This window comes from Oreochromis niloticus, linkage group LG14 (assembly GCF_001858045.2).
Source record: "Oreochromis niloticus isolate F11D_XX linkage group LG14, O_niloticus_UMD_NMBU, whole genome shotgun sequence".
Classification (NCBI taxonomy): Eukaryota; Metazoa; Chordata; class Actinopteri; order Cichliformes; family Cichlidae; genus Oreochromis; species Oreochromis niloticus.
The window spans coordinates 12,826,057-12,848,683 of record NC_031979.2 but is presented as its reverse complement, the minus strand read 5'-3'; the positions used below and the strand labels follow the sequence as shown (position 1 = coordinate 12,848,683).

General features: G+C 43.6%; 1 protein-coding gene across 1 annotated transcript in view; it reads left to right on the top strand.

Moving 5' to 3' along the window:
* Window positions 1-22,627, top strand: part of mecom (MDS1 and EVI1 complex locus) — a 125,155-nt gene that overhangs the window by 95,336 nt on the left and 7,192 nt on the right. The window contains 12 exon segments of the mRNA XM_005474502.4: window positions 4,180-4,314; window positions 11,348-11,450; window positions 11,586-11,699; window positions 12,014-12,125; window positions 12,246-12,393; window positions 12,530-12,683; window positions 15,786-17,172; window positions 17,353-17,440; window positions 18,884-18,910; window positions 22,081-22,247; window positions 22,519-22,528; window positions 22,530-22,597. Of these exon segments, the coding sequence (XP_005474559.1) occupies window positions 4,180-4,314; window positions 11,348-11,450; window positions 11,586-11,699; window positions 12,014-12,125; window positions 12,246-12,393; window positions 12,530-12,683; window positions 15,786-17,172; window positions 17,353-17,440; window positions 18,884-18,910; window positions 22,081-22,247; window positions 22,519-22,528; window positions 22,530-22,597 (2,513 nt within the window).

Below are 22,627 nucleotides of genomic sequence, written 5' to 3'. Positions count from 1 at the left end.
TGATTATATATTCAAGCCGTACACATCTTTCATGGCCCACCTAGCATCTACACGCCTTGTTGTGTAGATGTTTTGCGCACAAGATTGAAAGTCAACAAAAAAAAGTAGACTTATAGCAAACTGGGCTCGTTACCGGGCACTTTTTTTTATTATTATTTGTAATTGATTTTTTATTGTGTTATTATTTTATCGCGTGACAGCTGGAGTCAGTTTTCCCCTTTGCCAAAATATCCACACAAACTTAGATCGCTTGGATGTGTAGAGATAACGCAGTGCAGCTGCTCAGCGCTGTCATAAATAGACATTCAAGTCACCAAATTATACGTCACAAATGTGCAGGGTTTTATTCTGAATTTGATTGTGTCGTGAGGGACTTTATTATGAAATGACAAAAGTCCGTGCTGGGTTTAGCTCACTTGACAGCAGCAACAAATCGAATCACCTAATTAGTTTTTTTTAACTCTCAAGTCCCCACTCACACTTCTTTTCTGAAGTTCAGTTCAGCTGAGCACGCCATCTCCTGACTGGAGAAAGAAGTGCAGCTTTTCCTTCACGTGCCCGCGCATGGGGATGGAAATGGGTTGCTCGGTGGGTGTGTGTGTGTGAGAGGGGGGGGGGGGGGGGGGGGGTGCGGGGGTCATACCACCGTTACCCCAATTTACCCCCGGTGATACCACAAACCCCGCGAGTTTGTCCTCTTTCTCTCACATTTCCTCCTTTTCACAAAACCCCTCGCACTTCTCTCTCTATCAGGATCCTCGATCAGGACCCGGAGAGGCTGTGAAGCAATCACTTTCCCAGATTACTTGTATTTAATACACAATGCATCATAAAACAAATCCCTCATCCTGACAGGAAGAAAATAGAACAGCTCATTCGACTTGAGCTTTCCCAATTTATGGCTAAATTAAAAAGGGTTCCAACAATGGACAAGTCGAGGAGAGGCAGGAAATCAATGACCGGGCGGACCGGGGTCTCTCCTCGGTTCTCAAGGAGCTCGAGACGATGGGAATCGGTGGCCGGGTCCTGCCTTATTTACACATGATTTTTCCTGTCCTTCCTGCACATTTGCTCCGCGATTTCGCAAAACAATGGGTATTATCTGGGATGGAAGGTCAATGTCACAGTGTAAGGAGTTATCCATCATCATCTGCTCTCATCAGCCAAAGCCCCGCTCTCTCTGGCTTTATAAGCTGCCTAATAAACTCCGCTCACTGACAACAAGGACGTTTCTGTATTATTCTCTACCCTTGTCAGATCGTTCACGGTATCAGTTTCAGCTTTAAACTCAGAGATTAAAACACACACACACTCAAGAAATACAATGTCCAACATTTGGTCTCATCTTGATGGCAAAGCAGGTGCACGAAGGCGCACGCAGAGCTAAAAGGTTTTTTTTCTTTTCTTTTTTAACGCAGATTCAGAAATAACTACCCAAGCTGATGTCTTCTTTTAGATCATTTTGAAAAGTAAATGTGTTGTGTTGTATGTAGAGGTGAGCTTTGGAACGCAGGTGAGTAGGCCAGGGTCCTAAAATGTGGCGCATGGGCATCAAATGGCCCGTATAGAGATTCCCAGATCTCAGCGTGTGAGAACAATTAGGCTGTTTATTATCATTACTATTATTATTACTATTATTATTATTATTAGTATTATTACTCGTTCCCCCTCGCATACAGCTCAAATCTGAATGATAAGATAGCTCAAATAAAAAACGTGTAACACACTGCAGCCCCTTTAAATTCAGTTCTTCGGGTTACTAACGCCGTAAAACGCCGGAATTGTCGAGAGGTTTAAGAAAAGGTGGATTATAATTCACGACTTTGATGCATATGTGCCTTCATTAAAGTGTGCAGACTATGTGTGTGTGTTTGTGTGTAGTTCATCCCTTTAGAAGCCCCCATCCCGACCTCTCCCTGACCCCGCTCACCCTCTCCAACCCCGGGCCCCTGTCACTTTAAAATTTACTGCGGAGAGGAGTCTCTTCTGTCCGGGGACATGTGTAAAGACAGTCTCCCTGCTTGGAGTCCCCTCTCCTTTTTTTTTTTTTTTTTTTATTAAGGATGGATCATCCTTTTTTTTCTTTTTTCTTTTCTTTTCTTTTTTTGAATGAGAAACATCACACACAAGTATCCGCGAGGCGCAAAGTAGGGAGGCGATGCCTGAAATCTCCCCGCCACCCCCACCCCGAATATCTCCGCTATCACACAGACGACACATCCCGACTGGCTGAAGAGGAGGAGGAGGAGGTGGTGGAGGGGGGGAGGAAGAGAAAAATGAAAAGTTGAATGGCTACTAGAGGACACCTGGTTGCGTCAGGACAGGAGGGGTGACAAGAGAGGAGCGGACGAGCCGAGCGAAGCGCACCGCTGCGAGGAAAAAAAAAGTTGGGATCAAGTTGATGCACCGGAGGGGATTTCAGTTCCGACGTCTGCGGGACAGCGAGGGGAGAAGCGCGGAGTCGGCGCTGTCTGTGAGACAGTGTAGTGAGAAGGGATTTACTTTTACCGAGCGAGCCGTGTGTGAGAGACAGCACACAGACACACACACAGACAGCGAGACAAGTCGACTCGTCCCGCGGATTGGAGACCTGAAGAGACCGAAAAACAACCGCACACCGATCTTTTTTTTTTTTTTCTTTTAATGTGTCAAAAATCTGGAGAAGTCGCCATTAGCGAAAAAAAAATATTTTTCTACTTTTATTTTTAATTCCCAGGGCGATTTTTTTTTTTTTTTTTTTTTTACGGTGTCACTTTTTACTCAGTTAACCACCGCTGTTATTATCCCAAGAGGCTCAAAGTGTGGCACGTCAGTTTTAAAAAAAACGAGTCACGACGGTAAGAACACGCAGACCTTTATAAATAAAAACTGCTTCACTGAGGTTTTATTTTTTTAACTTTCTTTTTTCTTACACGCAGAGAAAGAAAAATCACATCTAGGAGTTTATTCGCTCATCCATCCTGCTGACCTAAGTTTGACGTTTAAATTATTAGTTAAAAGACTGCGGTGTAGTTTACAGAATACACGACTAGGTGCTCTTTTAGCGCGGACAAAGGGCTTTTTGTAACCTAAATATTTATTCAGCAGCAGGTTACACAAAGACATAAAGACAGATTTGTGACCCTGAGAGAGAGATTCCGTTTTGCATCCCAACAATCGGCTTGTCTTCATAATTCTTATCACTCGCGGTTTCCTGCAGTTGATTTGTTCCCCAGTAAAGTTTACAGCCGCGCCATGAAAAATGTCAGAGCGCTCGCGATTCGTTCGACTGGAAATGCTGTGCGAGTATTTTGTGAACGATAAAAGTCCACCGATGATATGATTTGCATGATAATTCACTTCTATTGTGTTTGTTGCTCTTCAGCTGATTTCGCCAATGAGAGGAACAAAGCTGTCCCCCTGGTTTATTATTGTCGCAGTCATTGTGTGTGTAGTTTATTATCTTTTAGTGTTCTTGTTGCAGTTAAAATGAGTAACGTTTGGTTCATTTATTCGTTGCAACTACATTTAAAGAAACGAATTCAAACGTCATCTAGATTCAGGTTAAATGCAGATAGATTTTTTTAGTGATGTATTTCATTTTGTGGCAGATTTTTACATTTCTTTTTTTTTCTTTCTTTCTGTAACAAAATAATAAAGGAGCGATCCGTCCAAAGTGAAACTGAAAGAAACCTTTGCTTATTTAAACTGAATACATATAATAATTCATTTTTTTTATTTGTCACTGAACCTACTATTTGGCTAAATGTCTTCCTTATGTACTGACTTATTGACATCGCTTAGCATCTTAAGAATATTTATGAATATGATTTCCATTTTTATTACTTAAATGGTAATGACATCATTCTTCAACAGGCCTCTGAAGCTTTAAAAAGGTCTCAGATATATAATGAAATTATTTTGGTACTGAGTGTTTTTTTCTCTTTCTTTTCATTGTTATACACAATGTTCACTTTCACTCTTATATTCAAAACAATACAAATAATAATAATAATGTTAAAAGTGTGTGTGTGTGTGTGTGTGTGTGTGTGTGTGTGTGTGTATGAGACCTGCTCCTAACATTTGAGTTCTTTTCTCTGTGGGAGGTATGTGGTTAGTCAGTGTTTGGACACAGTAACCTGGACTGATACTGATCAAAGTCTGATCTCTTGCTCTCTCTCTGTCTTTCATTCCTTGCAGATCTTGGATGGGTCAGGCCATGTAAAATTCTGCGTGGATGCCAGCAAACCAGATATCGGGAGCTGGCTGAAGCACATCCAGTTTGCCCCTGCAGCCAAGCAGCACAACCTGACAGCGTGCCAGATAGATGATCAGGTACGAGGAGACGGGTCACTCGCAGCCCACCTGGCAAAACAACCTCAACAAAGTGCGAGATAAATAGGATGTGAAGGAAAGAGAGAGGGAGAAAGCATCTGCATGACTCGATTTTGAACTCCCAAATGCTGATGTGTCTTTTAAATGTCTGGCAGGATGAATCAAGCATTTAAAATGCACTCAGCCTTTTTCTGAAGCCAGAAGGCTTCCCTGTATTTTCCGACGGCTGTCCCGTCTGCGTGCTGCTGTGTTAAAAGGTGTTATTGTGATCTAAGTCAGATAGCCCGAGAGCCGCTGGCCCACCCTGCCTTTAATTTACTCACACACACGCACACACACACACAGGTTTTATGTGACGTCGCACCATAGAGACTCCTCGCTATCTGCGTGTGTTTTCCTTCGTTAATTGTGCACTGGCTTCTGCCGTGCGAGGACCACAGGGCAGGATCAGAGGCGGCCCGCCAAGATGATAGTTCCACACACTTCCTAGTCACGCTTGCGATATAAACTCCTAGATATGCCAGGAATGTCACAGTCCTTTTGCTGCTCACCTGGCTGTGCAGAGGTGCGTGCTGTATACATGGGGGCCTGTTCAGCTCAGCAAAGCCATGGCGGGGGCTCCTCCCACACAGAAACACACACACACACACACTGGGACAGGAACACAAGAGGCTAAACTTTATTTGACGCGTGTGCGCAGCATACCATCGCATGACCCGAATAAAAAACATAATCTAGCTGGCGTGTTTGTCATCACTTCTCACTGGTGGTCCATTTAAATTTCCTGCTTAACGTCGCCCATTGAAATTTCTGCAAAATCTCCATTATAGTGCTTGGTAACATGCTCTAAATACAGCACTCGCAATTAGTGGTAATTAGATACAGAAATTTCTCACAGTGGAAAAGATGCACCGAGTTTGCCTTTTCCCTGAAAAAAAAAGAAGAAAAAAAAGGTGATCGGCATCTTCCAGGAAAGATCTGGCCTGTTTGTCTGTCAGACATGTATGTCCTTGTTCTACTACCTTCCTCACAAGGAGGAGAGATAGGTGTATCACTTCTCTTAGAGGGATAGAAGGAGAAGGCTTCCAGAAGTACTTAGCCACTCTCTTTTAAAAAGACACAGAGAGACAAACAAGCAGAGGAGAGCTTTCCTGAGCTGCCCTCTGCACGAGGTGTGACTTGCTGTCAACACTGTGGTTCTGCTTGGGTGGCTGTGTAAGGCACCGACAGGTCACGGACATGGCTATGATGAGGTGATTGTTAAGTATTACACACTGTCACAACACAGCACAATGTGCTGTCTTTAAGCCTTCCGGCCAACATTGGTGTTTTTGAAAACACAGTGTAGCGTCTCACAATGCCTGTCTGTATCTGTAAAATGAATAGACTGAATAGGGTGGTCTTGCAAAGCTGCTGTCAGTTTTTGGTACTGTCTGTGCGCGAGTGTGTGTGTCTGTGTGTGTGTGTGTGTGCTGGTGCTCATGAGGGCTTTTTTGTGTCCCTGTGTGCACAGACGTTTATGTTCATTGACTTGCTGTGAGTGTGTCAAGTGTTTTATTGTGTCTCTGAAGTGTGTGCCCACACCTGTAAGTGTCTGTGTTTCCTACATGTATGCATGTGCGATTGTGTGTGTGTGTACCCACACGCACGCTCTGCGAGGACTGTGAATTGTTCACTGCGGTTCAGATGACTCCCTGCGCTCCTCATTCTGAGCTGGAAATGCTAAAACACACAGTACCTGATTCCAACAGGTTTTTACTGCCACAGAGAAGTGCTGACTCTAAACGCAGCCTGAAACCACACATTACACAGTCGCCACATAACGTGTAGCATCACCAGATTTCCACAGAAGGGCCTGACTAAGCTGCCCGGGGCTCATACATTTCTTGTTCTGTAAAGTCGTCCTTCAAAACCAAGTTTAAACAAATCGTCCTTTGCCATGCGCTCGACAGAGATGATTTGTTGTACGGCCTGATTTTAAGGCAGTGTCATACAGCGACAGCAATTTCCAGGCATGTTGGTCGTTATTTGGGCCTGGTTCTTTTCAAGCCTCAATTTAGCCCTGCCAGCGTGAGTAAAACTGGCCTCCGTCCTCTCATTTCTGACCCAGTTCTGGTTATCATAAAACTTTATGAGCAATCTCAGGAGAACGTGGGAGCGAGAGAGTGAGGGAGCAGAGAGAGAGAGAGAACAACGTCTGTTTATTTCGTACTAGAGGAACTGTTCGCAAGTCCACTTCCCCTTTCTTTTCTCTTTTTCGCTCTCAATTCATTTGTTACTCATCTGTCATCCTCCATCACGATAAACGTCTTTATTTTTACCCCTTTGCATGGAAAACTTGAGCAGACTGTGCAGGTAGTAATAGAGGACCTGCAAAGGAATACATTGAATATTTTTAAGTTTAAAGATATTGTGCCACTGTGTGTTCAGCTGTTGAAAATGTAAAAAGCTAAAGTTAGAGAATACATGTGTTATTCTTTAATAATTATATTAGCTGGTCATTGGGCGTTCTAAAAGAAATGAACAAGGACAGCCTTTATTTGGGTGACCTTTCTGTTTTACTACTTTATATATTCGACACGTCAGAGTGGAAAGCAACAGGAAAGAGCAGAGAGAAAGGCGATGGCAGGTGTCACAGTCTGTGAGTCACACTGAAATTTGTAATTAATCCAGCATGCTTCAGCTAACAGGTTTGAATTTATTTAGAAATAAGAAGAGGTCTATTAAGAGAGCCAAGTATCATACATGCAGGTTCTCATTTTATTTCTAAATGAATGTGAAACTCTTTAAAGTTGGCCGGTTACATCGTTTTTTGATGTTTGAAAATTCCAACCCCAGTGTGCAAGACATCCTCGCTCGCACGCTAACGCACACGCACGGACGACACAGCCTTAGCGCCGCTTCCATAGATCCATCCACGACCAGGACGTTTTTGTTGTTAATATAATCAGGGCAATTAGCGCTTACAAACCCTCCGCTGTGCTCCTGACTCTACTGAGTCAACTGAAGAGAAAATTGATTAAAAGTGTAATTAACATCATCCAACGAGGCCCCGAAGAGCCTTTTATAAGACAGTGCAGAGGGATATGAGCGTTAATCTCATTCGCTCTATTGATTCTCACTCAGTATTGAGTGGGATGAAGTGGCTTTGGGGCATATTAGCAAAACACTGACAGCCATTCACTATGTAAATACACTGGAGGTGATTGCAGCACAGTGAGATAAAGGTATTGGACAACATTCAGCTAAAAAGAAGAGATCAGACCGTGCAATTCCACACAATTTAAAGCTTCATATGACAACTTTAGAAGATTTACAGCTTTTTTTAAAGTCACAGATGTAACTTTTTTTTACCTGACATTGATGCTTTGCCACTAAAGAGGTACCAAAACAATTTTGCTTTTCTTCTAAGGACATTCTCCCAAAGTTGGCCCATTCTAATGTTACCAGAGCCTTGTTGGCTTCCTTACATGTTCATCCAAATTGCTGGAAGCAGCTGCACATTGTGTGCTCACACTCTTTATTGCTATCTAAGTCACGAAATGGTTTCATTTAGAAGCCAAGCGATGGTGACTGCCAAACATACTGTACATGTAGCATGACCCCGCTGGAGAGGCCACAACACATGTGGACATGTTGCTGTTATGCAACTGCTGACTAAGCACAATGTTGTGGTCGATCTTCTATATTGTAATTATGCTTTGCACTTTTTTCCCCCCTTCTTTGCTTAAAAATAAACAGCGTTGGGGAAATGTTTGAACCGAATGCTCGTATCCGATGTTGCTTCTTTAATTTAGTGTGGCCCCGTGTTAAAGTAGCCTGAGACTTTAAGGGATTTTTTTTGTTTTTGTACTAAAACAAACAGCCAGACTGAGAGTTTACTGGGACGGGACAGCGTAGGTTAGCATACCTGTTCAATGCAGTCTGTGTGCGAGAGGGCGAGAGGAATCGGCCAACAGGGTGTGGACACAGAAAATGTGACTGTGTTTACTCTGCTAATGACTAATGGTGTCAAGGTAATAACTTATCCAATTATAGCCTCTGATCCTCGTGTGGTTTTAACCTTTGACAGGGAGAGTGTATGACAGAGAGAGGAAGATAAGCAGTGACCTAATAAAATAACGCATACAGACAAAAAAGGCAACATATCCTTTAAAAAAACATACTGAGCTCTTTGTATTGATATAAAATAAAAGAAAATGTTTAAGAGAAGATCGGGGTGTTTTTGGATAAAACATGAACTAGGATCTCAACACTTTTTATGGTTTTCGGTGTGAACTCAAACACCCTGACTATCTTATCTCCAGAATTATCTTAAGCCACTGTTTGACTGCTGGAAAAAGAAATGTTTGCGTGTGTGTGTGGAGGTGTGTGTGTGTGTGTGTGGCCATGACATGCTAAGGATGACCCCAAGAGTCAAAGACTGTGTGTCCTGTTTGGGACACACAGTGACTCGCTGCCTCTTTGTTTATGTGTGTGTGTGTGTTTTCACTGTTTGTCTGTGGCGACCCTCAGGGAAGGGGTGGAGCCGCTGGGGAGAAATCCCCCTCCTGTTCGTAATCACCCTCTTGAGTGTGCTTACACTACTCCAAGAATACATGTTCTTGTGTAAAGAGTACAGAGTGGGTCTAAACGAGAGAGGTCAGAGGTCAGATTCAGAGCCAGGAGTGCTTCTTGCTGACAGACACTTCGGTATGGCCGTTGTCTGCTGTTTGCTGCCTTTCTTTGTGGGCTTTTTTTTTTTTTTTTAATGAACAAATGTGAACAAATTCAACAGTGTCCGTTAATTTTTATGTTCTAAGGCTATCATCCAGGGATGTCAAACTAATTTAATATCGTCAGCCTTAAGTTAGCCAGACCAGCGAAACACCCCTTTCTGTCATTTAGCTGAATGCATAATCCCTGGCATGTGTCAATATAAGAAAAAGAAGTGGGATTTAAAAGAACATCTTAGTTTTCAACATGATAAAGGTATAAAAAAAAATTCTATACCATATATAGTCGATACTGGAAAAACCAGGAACTTCTCTCTTGTCTTTCAATTATTTATCTATAACCTATTTATTTGCTGTAGTATGAATGGCAACCGGGGAGGTTTTTATCAATAGAATCAGAGCTGTAAATCTTTTGAAAATACAATTAGAAGTTCAAATTCTGTGCACTCCTTCACTTTTTCCAAAGCTTTCCAATAGGCTGGATTGGTGTCTTTTTTCGGGGTGATTCTGGCCCTTGGGCCTTATGTTTGGCACTTTAGTCGGCGCTCTGGTGACTTTCCAAAGAGCCTTCCTGCTCAGTCTCAGTATCAGTCTCTCAGAGCGGAACCCCTACAGTCCCTCATGTCTGTTTGCGCCGATGTCTGATTGTTTCTGAATCACAATATTTTTGTGCCCTTTGAGGCCCTTTCAGAGCCCCTTTGTCTGTGCGCCCATGTGCGATCTACAAAAAGACGATCCAGATTCATGCAAATGCATCTCTGGTACAGACAGAGGGCAGAGTAGGGTATGACAGAGATTATAGTTTTGGGACCCTCACAGTTCACGTCTCTTTATTCATACTAGATCTGCTCCCTTCGACAAAGCAGGAAAAACATTCCCCAACTTCTAACTTTAACTACTGGCCTTCCTTGTTAAATGAAGGCAAATCACAAATTTTCTCAAATACTAAAAAATAAATAAATAAATAATAAAATGGATTCCATTTGGTGGTTATTATGTAATATGTCTCCCCTGGTCTGGATAACTGTAATGACTCCGGTTCAGCCCTGTAATGGGAGTCAGACTTCCAGGCCCTGTTGCCCTCCCACTGATTTTCTTGGCAGGTCATATTCATTTAATGCCTGAATTTAAATCATACTTTAATGCTACCACAAAACTACATCAGTTACGATGCATCAATCACTCCTCGGTTATTGACACGCAAGAGCTCTGCCTTGGTCCGGCCGACTTACTTAAGCTCCCTGTACTCCAGTGACTCAGTAGTGTCATATTTAGTATTATATCATTTGCCAAAAGTAAGAACAATGACACAAATAATTATAGTCCGAAGCATACCTCATGATCTTTATTGTGACCGAGATATTTATCTTAACTCTCTCAGGAGCCTCGGCGGCTCTTCTGTTCCCCCCAGTCAGGAATTCCCTTCATAAGCGGCGTATCTGTGACCTGCGCCTTCCCAGAAGCAACTCTCTCCACCCCCCTGTCGCATTTCTAATAAATTCCTCTATCATCATTGTCATGTTGACACAGCAAAGGAAGGTAATATGTTAAACGTCCAAAGCGTGCCAAATATAACTCCATGTGTGATTGTTTCACAAAGAAAGCCTATTGTGTGTCCAGGGGAAGCACCACAGTCCCAGGGACTCTCATCTGATTCTTAAATATGACTTGCCCCACTCAAAATACACGGCCCCATATTTAGCCGTAGCAAAGCTATTTATGTAGAAATGCTGTGCATTAAATAAAAACACCACAAACTGATCACACAGCTGGAAGTTTCTCCTATTGGGAAAATGGTCAATCAACAGAATGCTGATTGTTTTATATATATATATAGTTCGTTATGCTGGCTGTTTGTTTAATTAGCTTTCTCTCCACATAGTCGTTGCCACTTCCTGCCCACTACAAGCATTACTGTGTAGAGTATTTACAGACCAGTATATTTATTCAGCAGTTGTTTGTGTTTTCATTTTGTATTCATGAAGATGGATGCCTTACAGGATGAGTAATTACAACTTAATGACTGTGTGTGTTTTCATGTATACGTCTCTTCTGCATGTGGTGGTGCAATGACAATCATGTGCGTATGTGCATGCCTGTACAGTACAGCTACCTCAAGTGACCTCTGCAACGCGTGCCTCGTGCTGTTATCGACGACCTAGAAGAGACAAGTTTTTAAAAAATGACTGACGCAACATTTTTGCTATAAAACAAAGAACTGAAGCAAATTCTTTGATATGTATCTGCGGGGCTCTTTTGATTCAAGGGTTGATTAGAAAACTTCTGCTTAAGTCATAAAAATATTTTGTGTGTTACAGATATTCTACAAAGTCACCAGAGAGATTTTTCCTGGCCAGGAGCTGTTACTTTTCATGAAGGCTGAAGAGTATTCATGTGATACGATGGCTCCTGATATTCATGGTCGGCACCTCACACACGCATGCACAGACACAAATGTTTTTGTTTTTTTCTCTCTCTGCTGTAAACATATCTCACAAATGGGGTTTTTTTCTATGTGAATTCCCCCCTCCTGCTCCGACACCTTGCACTACGCAGAGGAGAGGCAGTACCGCTGTGAGGATTGTGACCAGCACTTTGAGTCCCGCAACCAGCTGCTGGACCACCAGAAGAAGCCGTGTGGGATGCCCCCCTCCTCCTTCCTGAACCCAGGTTTGAATTTTTATTATTATTATTATTATTTTAATAGCTGTGCTTTTTTTCTACCACTGTAAAAATAGAGTAGTACAGAGTGTTGAGAAAGATGTGTTGCTGAACTGGAACCAAGACACTAATGATCTAAGTGCTTTGTCTCTCATCGGACCAAATGAAAATGAGATCATAGAGTAGTGCTCTGTGGAAAAGGTGAATCTGATGTACGCTTTAGCCATGAGGACAACTTTAAAACCTTCCACTTTCGAGTGAATCAAGCTTTGGTTAATTGTCTTGCTGCTTGAGCTGCTTGTATAACTTCTTATGTAATCTAGGAGGCGACAATGACCTGAAAGCCCAAGAACCTCAAGACTTGCGACCCCTCCACATGTCCCAAGGACTACACGAATGTAAAGAGTGTGACCAGGTCTTCCCTGATATCCAGAGGTAACTGGATGGACACATTTCATCCCATAATTTATTCAAGCAAGTGCTGACAAACAGACATGTGATACCAGACAAATCCTTCCATTCTCATTGTCTTTTTTTCTTTTCTCTTTTCTGCAGCCTGGAGGCCCACAGCTTGTCCCACAGTGAGGAGAGAGAATATAAGTGTGACCAGTGTCCCAAGGCCTTCAACTGGAAATCGAACCTGATCCGACATCAGATGTCGCACGATAGTGGCAAGCACTACGAATGTGAAAACTGCTCAAAGGTAAAGTGATGACTGTTGAAGGGAACATTTCATGATTTGGGATGCAGATATTTGTGTACATGTGTCCCCTCCGCACATTTTTTTAGAAGCAGATAGTAACCCTCCCGTGTGTCTGTGTGGTTCCTCCCCCCAGCAGGTGTTCACAGACCCCAGTAACCTCCAAAGGCACATTCGCTCGCAGCACGTCGGGGCGCGTGCTCATGCCTGTTCTGAGTGTGGCAAGACGTTTGCAACGTCTTCGGGCCTCAAACAGCATAAGCACATCCACAGCAGTGTCAAGCCCTTCATGTGTAAGTCACTAAGACCCTACCTATGTAAGTCTACTCAGTACATTATAAGAATAACAGTAATGACATGCTTTGGCTTGCCTTCTAATGTGTTTTTTGGGGAAAAACAATCACTTCATCCTTCTGCAGGTCTTTTTCTCCAGAACTAATCTTGTAATGTTCTACAGGGTTTACACGTGATATTATACTGCAGTGAAGCAAAGACGTTTCTTTAGAAAGGCCCATGCAGTCTGTTTTCTGCACCAAGCCTCGCACACTGCTGACATTATAATAACAGCATTTTAACGAGCATGTAATTCAGTTTGAATCGTTGAATCTTTGTCTAACCTTGATTTTGCTTGTAACTGTGATTTAATCTAATGTTTTGTTGATATACATCTCGCAGGCTTTTTTTCTTGTGTCTCGGTTTCTTTATTTCTTGAGCTCGTACTTTCTTTTTTCTTATTTTTTGGGTCCTCACTAACTCCTGCAGGATCCAAACACCTTTGACCTTTCACACTTTCACCACCTCACACAAGAGATCTGATCTCCATATCCCCTGAAGCATTATGACCTCCACCCTCTGCCCCTTTCCTCTTTCCCGTGTTTTATTTTTTATTGGGGTTTTTTTTCAAGTGGGCTCATACAAATCTGTGCACATTAAATACATACTATCTTTCTCTTTTGTCATGAAAACACACAGACAAACACATATAAATAAATATCCATATACTGAGGCAGGAGTGACGGCATCTCCAGTGAAGACTTCAGATTTCCCTATCTGGTCTTTTGCCTCCAGAACACGCACCATTCCTCACAAATAGCAACCACATGTACAGCCCCTCTTCCCTGCGCTTCCTCTGAATTGGAGTCCATTTGCTATAATCAGCAGAAAGTATGCAGGTTTAAAAACAACTAATAGCTGTCTAAAAAAAAGAGAGAGAGACAAAGCAGCCTCCGACATGATGGCTGCCTGGGAGAAATCATGTGTGAAGTGCCTTTTTGTGCGAGTGCTCTTGTAGGGTTTGTATGCATGTGCTTGTGTGTACATGCTAGTATGTTTGATTTAGTGCACGCAGTGTGTCGAGGATGTGCGCATACAAGCTTTTGTATGAACGGGAAGCACCCAGAGGTGCTGGGTTGTTAATTCCCACACTCAAGTGAACATTATTTATCTGCTGCACTTTTCACAGGAGCATTTTCATAATGTTTTGTTTTTCAATTTATTATTAGCTGAAGAATACACACGTGGCGAATCCTGCCCCACACTCTGAGTGTGATGCGTATGTTCTCAGGCTGTAAATGTCACAAGAACTAAACTGAATCAGAGGGATTTTTTCTTCCAGTCTGCTCAGGCTGTGTGGGCGTGCGTAAAAAAAGTATAGACACAAGGAGAGATCATTAATAACTCTTGTTCCTTCTTTTTTTGGCTAAAATTTTCACATTGTAGAAGCTTAATTGGACTAATTTCAAGCAAATTTAAAAGACAAATTCTTTAGTGTTTTTTTAAACAGTTTAAAATGGCCTAACACACCCGTGGTGGTGATTAGGTAACGCTTAGAGAAACTGAGAAACTGCTGTTTAATGTCACGGTGCTACACGTCAGCTTCATTGGTTAAAGTGACTGAAAGGTCTGGGCTTGTGGATTTTTTTTCTTCTTCTTCTTCCTCTGCTGCTGCTGCTTCTTCTTCTTCATTACCCTGGCTGTGTCCAAAAAAGCCACAAATACCCTTATTTTAATTTATTTTTCTGGTTCCTAAAAATTCACCTTTTTTTTCTTTTTTTAAATATAAGATTACATTCACTCCTGGGTTGAACTTTCCCATTTGGAGTTCCTCTGGGATGTTTATTCAAATGTGCTTCCAAAATGCTTTTTTTTTTTCCTGTTCTCCCTCTCCATCTCCTTGAATTGCCTCTTGTGCACCTTGAGGCTGGAAAGCATCCAAAGTATGCAGAAGTGAAACCACAGTGTGAGCCTAACCACTTCCTTATCCTCGTTTTGAAGATCTAATAACAATATGAGCTAAATCAATCATCCAGAAATCCTTCTTACTGCTTTCCTAAAAGTGTAGGGGGAACACAAGCTGCAATCCACAAAATCCATAGTGCGGGAGGGGTGTGACAAAGAGGGACATCTCCTCTTTTTGACAACTGCATGACAGAAGTTCAGAGACAGAAAACTGAAAAGCACAACCAAAATAGCATATGATGGGCTACTATTCCCACTATTAAATCATCCATTTACAATAGAAATAGCTGACAGATTAATAATGACCAACAGATACCATCAGATGGTGGATTTTTTGTCTCGGGATTGGGTGTTGTCACTGTACGTCTCCGGAGACAGACAGACAGACTGACAGGCAGGCATAGAGAGTGTGGCTGTTGACTGTGGGAAGGTCAGTAAGCGCAGGATGACAGGGCCAACTATGGGGACAAGGTGAGGGGGCTGAGGGGGTGACTAGAGAGGCCCAGAGCAGGGGGGGAGGGAAGAGAAGCAGCAGAGGACGTGAGACCTGTCCCTGGGAACTGGACTGCAGGATAGGATTCATTCAACTCCACTTCCTTCTCAAACTTAAAATAGAGCCATTGTACTGAATGAGGCTGAGAATGTGTGTGTGTGCGTTTGTGTGTGTATCTTTATGCCTGTGTGTGTCTGTGTGTGTGATTACAATTTCTTTGCGGTGTGTGTGGATATTTTGTGAATGTGACTGCATGTACACATGTGTGTCTCTGTGTGATTGTTTATGGACTCCCTGGGAGCGTCCCTGGAAGGACAATGGGGCTGGAGATGCCTGGGAATTTGGTTTGATGTGCAGCTGATGAGTGGCAGCGAATGACTCACACCATCAACCAAATAGATTCTCTGACAATTCCAGGATCTGGACACACCTCTTCTTTTCTGTTCTGCTGGAACATTGTCAGAGTATTGATGGGAACACAAGTGTATCACTCATGCTGCATTTCCTCTCCCTTAGCTTCAGTCGGCCTGAAGCATAGAAATGTCTTATTAAATTATGTAATTTTGGTGTGTATGTGCATGAGGAGTTGGGAGGGGTGGAGGGGTGGGGGTTCAGTTCGTGTCAGAGGCTGATGCGATCTATGCTTGTCTCTGTTTCCCTACAGGTGAAGTCTGCCACAAGTCCTACACCCAGTTCTCTAACCTTTGCCGCCACAAACGCATGCACGCTGACTGCCGCACACAGATCAAATGTAAGGACTGTGGGCAAATGTTCAGCACCACCTCTTCCCTCAACAAGCACCGGCGCTTCTGTGAAGGGAAGAACCACTTCACAGCAGGAGGGCTGTTTGCCCAGGGTATGCCACTCCCTGGGGCCCCCGGCTTGGACAAATCAGCTCTTGCAATGGGTCACAGCAGTGCAGGACTTGCTGATTATTTTGGGGCTAGCCGACATCACAGCGGACTTACGTTCCCTGCTGCCCCGGCATTTCCTTTCAGCTTCCCTGGCCTGTTCCCCTCTGGACTTTATCATCGGCCGCCGCTCATTCCTGCCACAACTTCTCCTGTCAGGCAGCCAGCCCACGCACCTGTTGCTGGACCTGGAGCAGAGCTGAGCAAGAGTCCTTTGCTGCCTCCAAGCCCTGGTGTTCAGGAGTCTCAAGAACTTCTCAAAGCTCTCCGCAAAGACGGCGGCTCACCTGGAAGTCAAATGCCAGTGTCAGACAGCCAGGGCTCATCCTATACCAAGCAAAAGAACAAGCAGAGTGACCAGTCTGAAAGCAGCGACCTGGATGATGTCAGCACACCCAGTGGAAGTGATCTGGAGAGCACGTCAGGCTCCGAGCTCGAAAGCGACATGGACAGTGAGAGGGAGAGGGGGGCTGCTCGAGAAAACGGAAAAGGTCCAAAGAGGAAGGCCAGTGAAGGAGGCCCTCAAAGCCCCAGCCTGATGGGCAGCAGCGCTGCTAAAGACTTTCCAGGCCCTTCCCTCATCCCTTCCCCGCTGGATGAACACACAGCTGTAACAGGAGCTGTGAATGACTCTATTAAGGCCATTGCCTCAATTGCCGAGAAGTATTTTGGCTCCACAGGGCTAGCTGGCCTGCAGGACAAGAAGGTTGGGTCTCTTCCCTATCCTTCTATGTTCCCACTGCCTTTCTTCCCAGCGTTCTCTCCTCCGGTTTACCCCTTCCCAGACAGGGACCTCAGAACTGCAGGCCTGAAGGGGGAGCCACAATCACCTGCAGATGACTCCAAGAAGGCCCAAGGGAAGTCTTCATCCGAGTCCCCATTTGACCTCACCACCAAGCGAAAGGAGGAAAAGTTAGCATCCTTTGCGTCTTCCAAACCAGAAATGGCCCAATCTATGGGTCAGGATCAGCCACTAGATTTGAGCCTTGGGGCCAGGGGCCGTGGGCGTAATCCAAGAGAGGAGGAGACAAAAAAGAATCCAAATTATGAAGAGGAGAAAGGAGTGGTGGAGATCCCAAAAGCAGACACTTCCTTACAACATGCTAGGCCCACCCCTTTCTTCATGGACCCCATCTATAGGTATTGTTATTACCAGTAACTTTCTAAGCCTTTATTTGGTTAAATAGCAGTATTTAAAAAATGTAATTACTTCTATATGCTGCAAATGTGCATACAGATTTGCAAAGTCAGTTATTTTGTAAAACTGAATATAATTCCACTGATAACCACTAAGAGCTAATAGAAATCTACTATTAGCAGGGTTGAGAAGAGGAGAATGAGCGATCCGTTTGAGACTCTGAAAGACAAGTACATGCGACCCGCTCCGGGCTTCCTTTTCCATCCACAGGTAGGTTTAAACTGTGGCATTCACGGGAATTGGGGAAATTTGGGAAAGGAGGCATACCGGGTACAACATAAAGGATTAAACTATGTATTCTTACCAGTTCAGCAGCACATTCCTACCTACTACATTTACTCTTTTAGTTATTTAAGTTTAAAGTTGATGATTTAGATGCCTATACTGCCCTAATTTATAAAGGTAGGAGTTTCATCACAGCTGTCATGGGTCTTGCCATCAAACAATGGCACAATTCAAGCTTACAAGTCCACTCTTGGCTTCCTGTGTACACAGCAGTGACAGCAACATGGAATTTAACCAACCAGTGCATATTATGATTCTTTCTACAAAGAGCCTTTATCCTTAATGGTTATCACAGGCTGACCAGACTGAATTAATGAGGATTAGCATGTGACTCTAGTTTTACCCAAGCTACTGCCTGTTAAGCCCGCTGCTGGCTCCCCGAAACAGATGTGTTTCGGAAAGAAAGGCCACTTTGTGACACATCTTCCTATAATATGTCTTTGATTACAATATAAAAAAATGATATGCTCTTAAAGCAACGGTTTCTGCCCCTGGGTTTTCTGTGCCAGTATTTCCAGCGTGAGGCTCCATTTAACGGGTATGTGTCCATGCGTGCACGCGGGTCTGTGTGTATGCATGTCGATGACATGTTGCATTGACGTTCATTTGTTCAATCTTCCCCCGCGGGTGAGAACGGTCTGTTGGAAAGTGAAAACACCACTTTCTCAGGCACATGATTTTTTTCTCTCTTTTCTGGCTGTTTCAGGTCTGGTTTTTACAGGCTGTTTCATTTGTCTGATTTATGTCCCCTGTCCAGACTGCTGCATGGGCCCAGCCTGCAGCAGCCACATGGCCGTCCCACATGCCTTAATGAGGTGTCCTATCAGTAGAAACACTAACTGAGTGCTTAGGCCATCTTTATGACTTTATGATGTCTGGACACACAAATCATTCCCGCAAATACCAGACCAGGGTAGGTCTCAGCCAGACCAGGCGATGGGCTGTTCCGCGTACTTTTGAGGAGGTTTGTTTTCAGTCACCTGAGTCACTCTTGAGCAATATATTAAAAGAGAGCTTGCAAAGCTGAGGGGGCTGGAAGTTCTTTCAACCTTTAGTGATTCAGCTTTTTATTTCCTGGCAGGAAATTTTACTGCTAGCCAATACTGGCTTAGATTACATACTGGAATTGAATTTGTAGCCTTCTATAATGAGCTTATTGAACACCAGGAAGTGTTGGAAACTATTAGAGCCTCCTATAATTCCAGCGCCATAACTCCGTAGATAGGCAGCTCATTGCTCATTCAAAGTTAATTGCACCAAGACCCATCATCCCTTCTGTACCCATATGTGTCCAATCAAAAGCTGTTGATTCATGCGCCACTTTCTGGTTCTGACTGCTTTCTCTTTTCCTTCTCTTCCGCCCCTCAGTTTCATTTGCCAGATCAGAGAACTTGGGTAAGTTCCTCTTTAACCTACAGTTTTGCCATGTGTCCGTACGTCAAGCAAACAAACCCTATCCCACAGTTAATGCACGAGCTCCAAAACAGTTTCCAACTGACATCACCCAGCATTCGCATGGCTTTGGCCTGTCACAATCACGCACTGACTCGACTGCTCAGAGACAATAAAAAGAAATTTCATATCAGTGTTTATAATGTTTAACATATTATGGTATGCATATCCAAGCCTTTTTGATTTGTTTACATCTTTCGATCTTGACGTATCTTTACTTCTAACATGAAAGTGTTTCAGTGGGGATTTCCAACTGAGCTACACCCTTTCCATGCACCAGCCCTGAATATATGTTTGCTTATTTGGAGAATGAAGCAGACCTCTTGCAAATGGGCATGAGGGGAGGGGGGATGAGTGGAACGTGGGGTGGTGAGTGGTCTTTAGGGGTGCTGCTTTACATCACCAAGAGGGTAACAGTCTCTTTGGGACACTGGCGGGGGGAGCGGGAGGTTAGTTCCTCCCTCCAAACATCTGGTTCCCGATAAAGATCAACAAATGAGAATGCATCTCGCTAATTAGGGCCCTAACAGCATCACTGACATCTGAAGATAGCCAATCAACTGCTGGTCCCAGAGTGGTGCTACAGAAACAAGCAAGTTTACAGATGCATGCACACTGCCCAGAGGGAGGGATAGGGGGGTTTTAGTAGGGGTGTGTGTCTGTGTGTGTGTGGTTGAATGTACATGCGGGTTAGATCAAAATGTCGAACATTTCGCACGCAATATTTCCAAGTGAGCCTGACTCGACATCCATAAAATAATTTCAATGGCTAAAAGTGTCTGAAGTGTAACATGGAGCTGACTGATGGTCACTAGTCTATTGGACTGGACGTGTGAGTCATTTGCTGTGTCCCTGCACACAAGTTATTTGGCTAGAAAAATCTCCTTTTGGAGCATTTAGTGAAAAAGAAATTTAAAATTGCAGCAACGGATTTAAAGAACAGTTGTGATCAGTTTTTATTTTTTATCATGGCAAGTACTCAGTATGCAAAGAAAATATATTCCACAATAAAAAGAGACGAGTCTTAACAGAGAGTAGCCGCATGAGTAGACTGAGGTGGGATCAGAATTCCCCAGTAGATGGAGCCAAGATGGAGTAGCTTTCTGCTCTAAAAATGTCTTATCGAACAGGTTCGATACTGCCGACAGCTTTAGGGGCCTTAATGTTCCCAGGAGTTATGGCTTCTCATTGAGCAGTGCAGACAAACTGAGCATTCATTCCAGTTTCTGAAAAGAGCCCAATGAAATACATTCAAAAGAAATATGAAAGCATTTCACCTCCCTCTTGCCTATCTTTCAGCCCGTCCCCCCCTTCTTTTCTCACTTCCTCGCCTTCTCTTTCTCTCTTCTCTCCCACTTGGTCTCTCTTTTGCCTTTGATTCATGGCGTGTAGCACTGGCATATTCATAATCAAACAGACCTGACACTCCACATCCTCCCTCAGTGGGAACGCCGACGGCTGCGGCAGGAACTTTACACTCGGCCGTCACTCCTAATCAGCCACTCCCAACACCCGACTCCACCGCCATCCATCAGCCATCAGTCCTTCTCTCTCCGGACTCTGTTTTGCCTTTTCTTACTTTCTTGTTTGCACGCTTTTTTTCCTCCTTCTTTGTCTCTCTTTCTTCCATTCTTTTTTTTAACCCCCCTTCTCCTCTATCATCTAGTCCTTCATCATGCTTCTTCTCCAATTCTCGTGCTCTGTTTCTTTTCCCTCAGTCTCCTCGATCTTGGCGTGAAGCCTGAGAGTGACAGGGGGTGAAAGCAGGAGATGGAATGTCAAAGTCGGAGCAGGGCTCTGGTGGAGGACCCGAATCACCATTGATTTGTTGCCTTATTGAAATAAGAAAGAGAAACAGGCTGAAAATTCAATACAGGCAAAATAATGCAAATGTGTGTGTCTGCTAAAAAAAAAGGAAAACTTTGTAAGGGTGTGTGTTTGTGCGTGTGCGTGTGTGTGAGATGGCCTGTCAGGCCCTGCGGCCTACTGAGACCCCTACCCCTCCCTCTCCTCCTCCCTCTAGTTCTCCCTTCACTCCCCTCCAGCCCCCCGCTCCTCCCCCATCCCGCCCCTCTCAGCACAGCGATATCATTATTACCCGTGTCTGGCCCTTGATCAGTAATGTCAACATCTTTCATATTGACGAATGTGCTGTCTGCCCGCATTGTGCACAGAATGGTTTACAGCCCAGCAGTGGACATGAATCACTCCTCTGCCACACACACACACACACACACACAAACACACACACACAGACAGATACACACTAAGCATGTGCAATCACATGCAACGGACATGCCTGTAAGCACACACATTTTGCACACACACAAATGCATTACAGGAACATTCCTCACTCTCTCACACAAATATATTTTCCGTTTTTTACACACACTGAAGGTAGTTAATCAACTACGACCACCATGCAGCTCATAGTTTCTCATTCATATACATACATGAGCGCACATACACACACGGATATCTCCCCGGAGAGTATCCGATGAAAGTAAAGGTTCAGCTTCATTAGCAGATTGGCCGCAGTCCTTAATCCTATGTGCATGTGTGTGTGTGTTTATCTGCCTACTGTACATGCATGTTTGGATCAGAACAAGCAATGGCTTAATTTAACATTCACAGTTGCACACCTGCTCGCCACTAACCATGAATGGAAGCGTACTGGTTTTCATTTTTCGGGAAAGTTATGAATCAGTTTCCAGTGTTCTTGTCATGCACATACAGGAATTTGACCTTGTGATGTATGAATTATTCATGAGCGTCATAATGAGAATTCTCCTTCGGCACTTGTTTGACTTTTCAACTGTTTTTTTGCCTGTAAAGACTCATTACTCAAACGATGTGAGCGAATCTATATAGAAAGTAGGTTCTCCATTAAGAAAAATCCATAACTCTTTGGCTTATGTACTTAACGTAAAGAATGTGGGATTTCTGTGCTTTTTAGGTATTGTCAGTTTTTGCATTTTTACTGCATCCGGCAATCAGAAACCAAAACACGCTGAATGTGTTGTCTCAAAATCTTGTTTATGAAAAGTCAGATTTCATTTCTTCTTAGCTGACCTGGCCCCTCACTCTGTCCTTCCTTTTTCCTGTCTCTTCAGATGACCGCAATCGAGAACATGGCAGAGAAGCTGGAAACGTTTGGCTCCTTGAAGCCAGAGTCTGGTGACCTGCTGCGCTCGGTTCCCTCCATGTTTGACTTCAGAGCTCCGCCCTCGGCGCTTCCCGACACGCTACTGCGCAAGGGAAAGGAGCGCTACACATGCAGGTAACTAAAGCCCCTGATTTGGCTTGTATTTTTCACTTTTAAGTCAGTCATAAATTATTTTTTAATAGTTTTAGTAGTCTCTGCAGTTTTTCTTTCTTTTCCTTGCTCAGAATCTTTTCTTGTAAATCTTGTCTGAGACTGGTGTGCGTTTTGTGGGTAGTTTTTTGTTTTTTATATGGTTGTGTTTTAGTGAGAACACATTGCAGTAAGAATTCCTGTTCTTTTTTTGGAAGCATTTAAAAATTGCAAAATGTTATGTACTCCTTTATAGATACTGTGGAAAAAATATTCCCTCGCTCTGCCAACCTGACACGCCACCTGAGGACTCACACAGGAGAGCAACCGTATAGGTAAGAGCATTTTTTACGGGCTCCTCATGT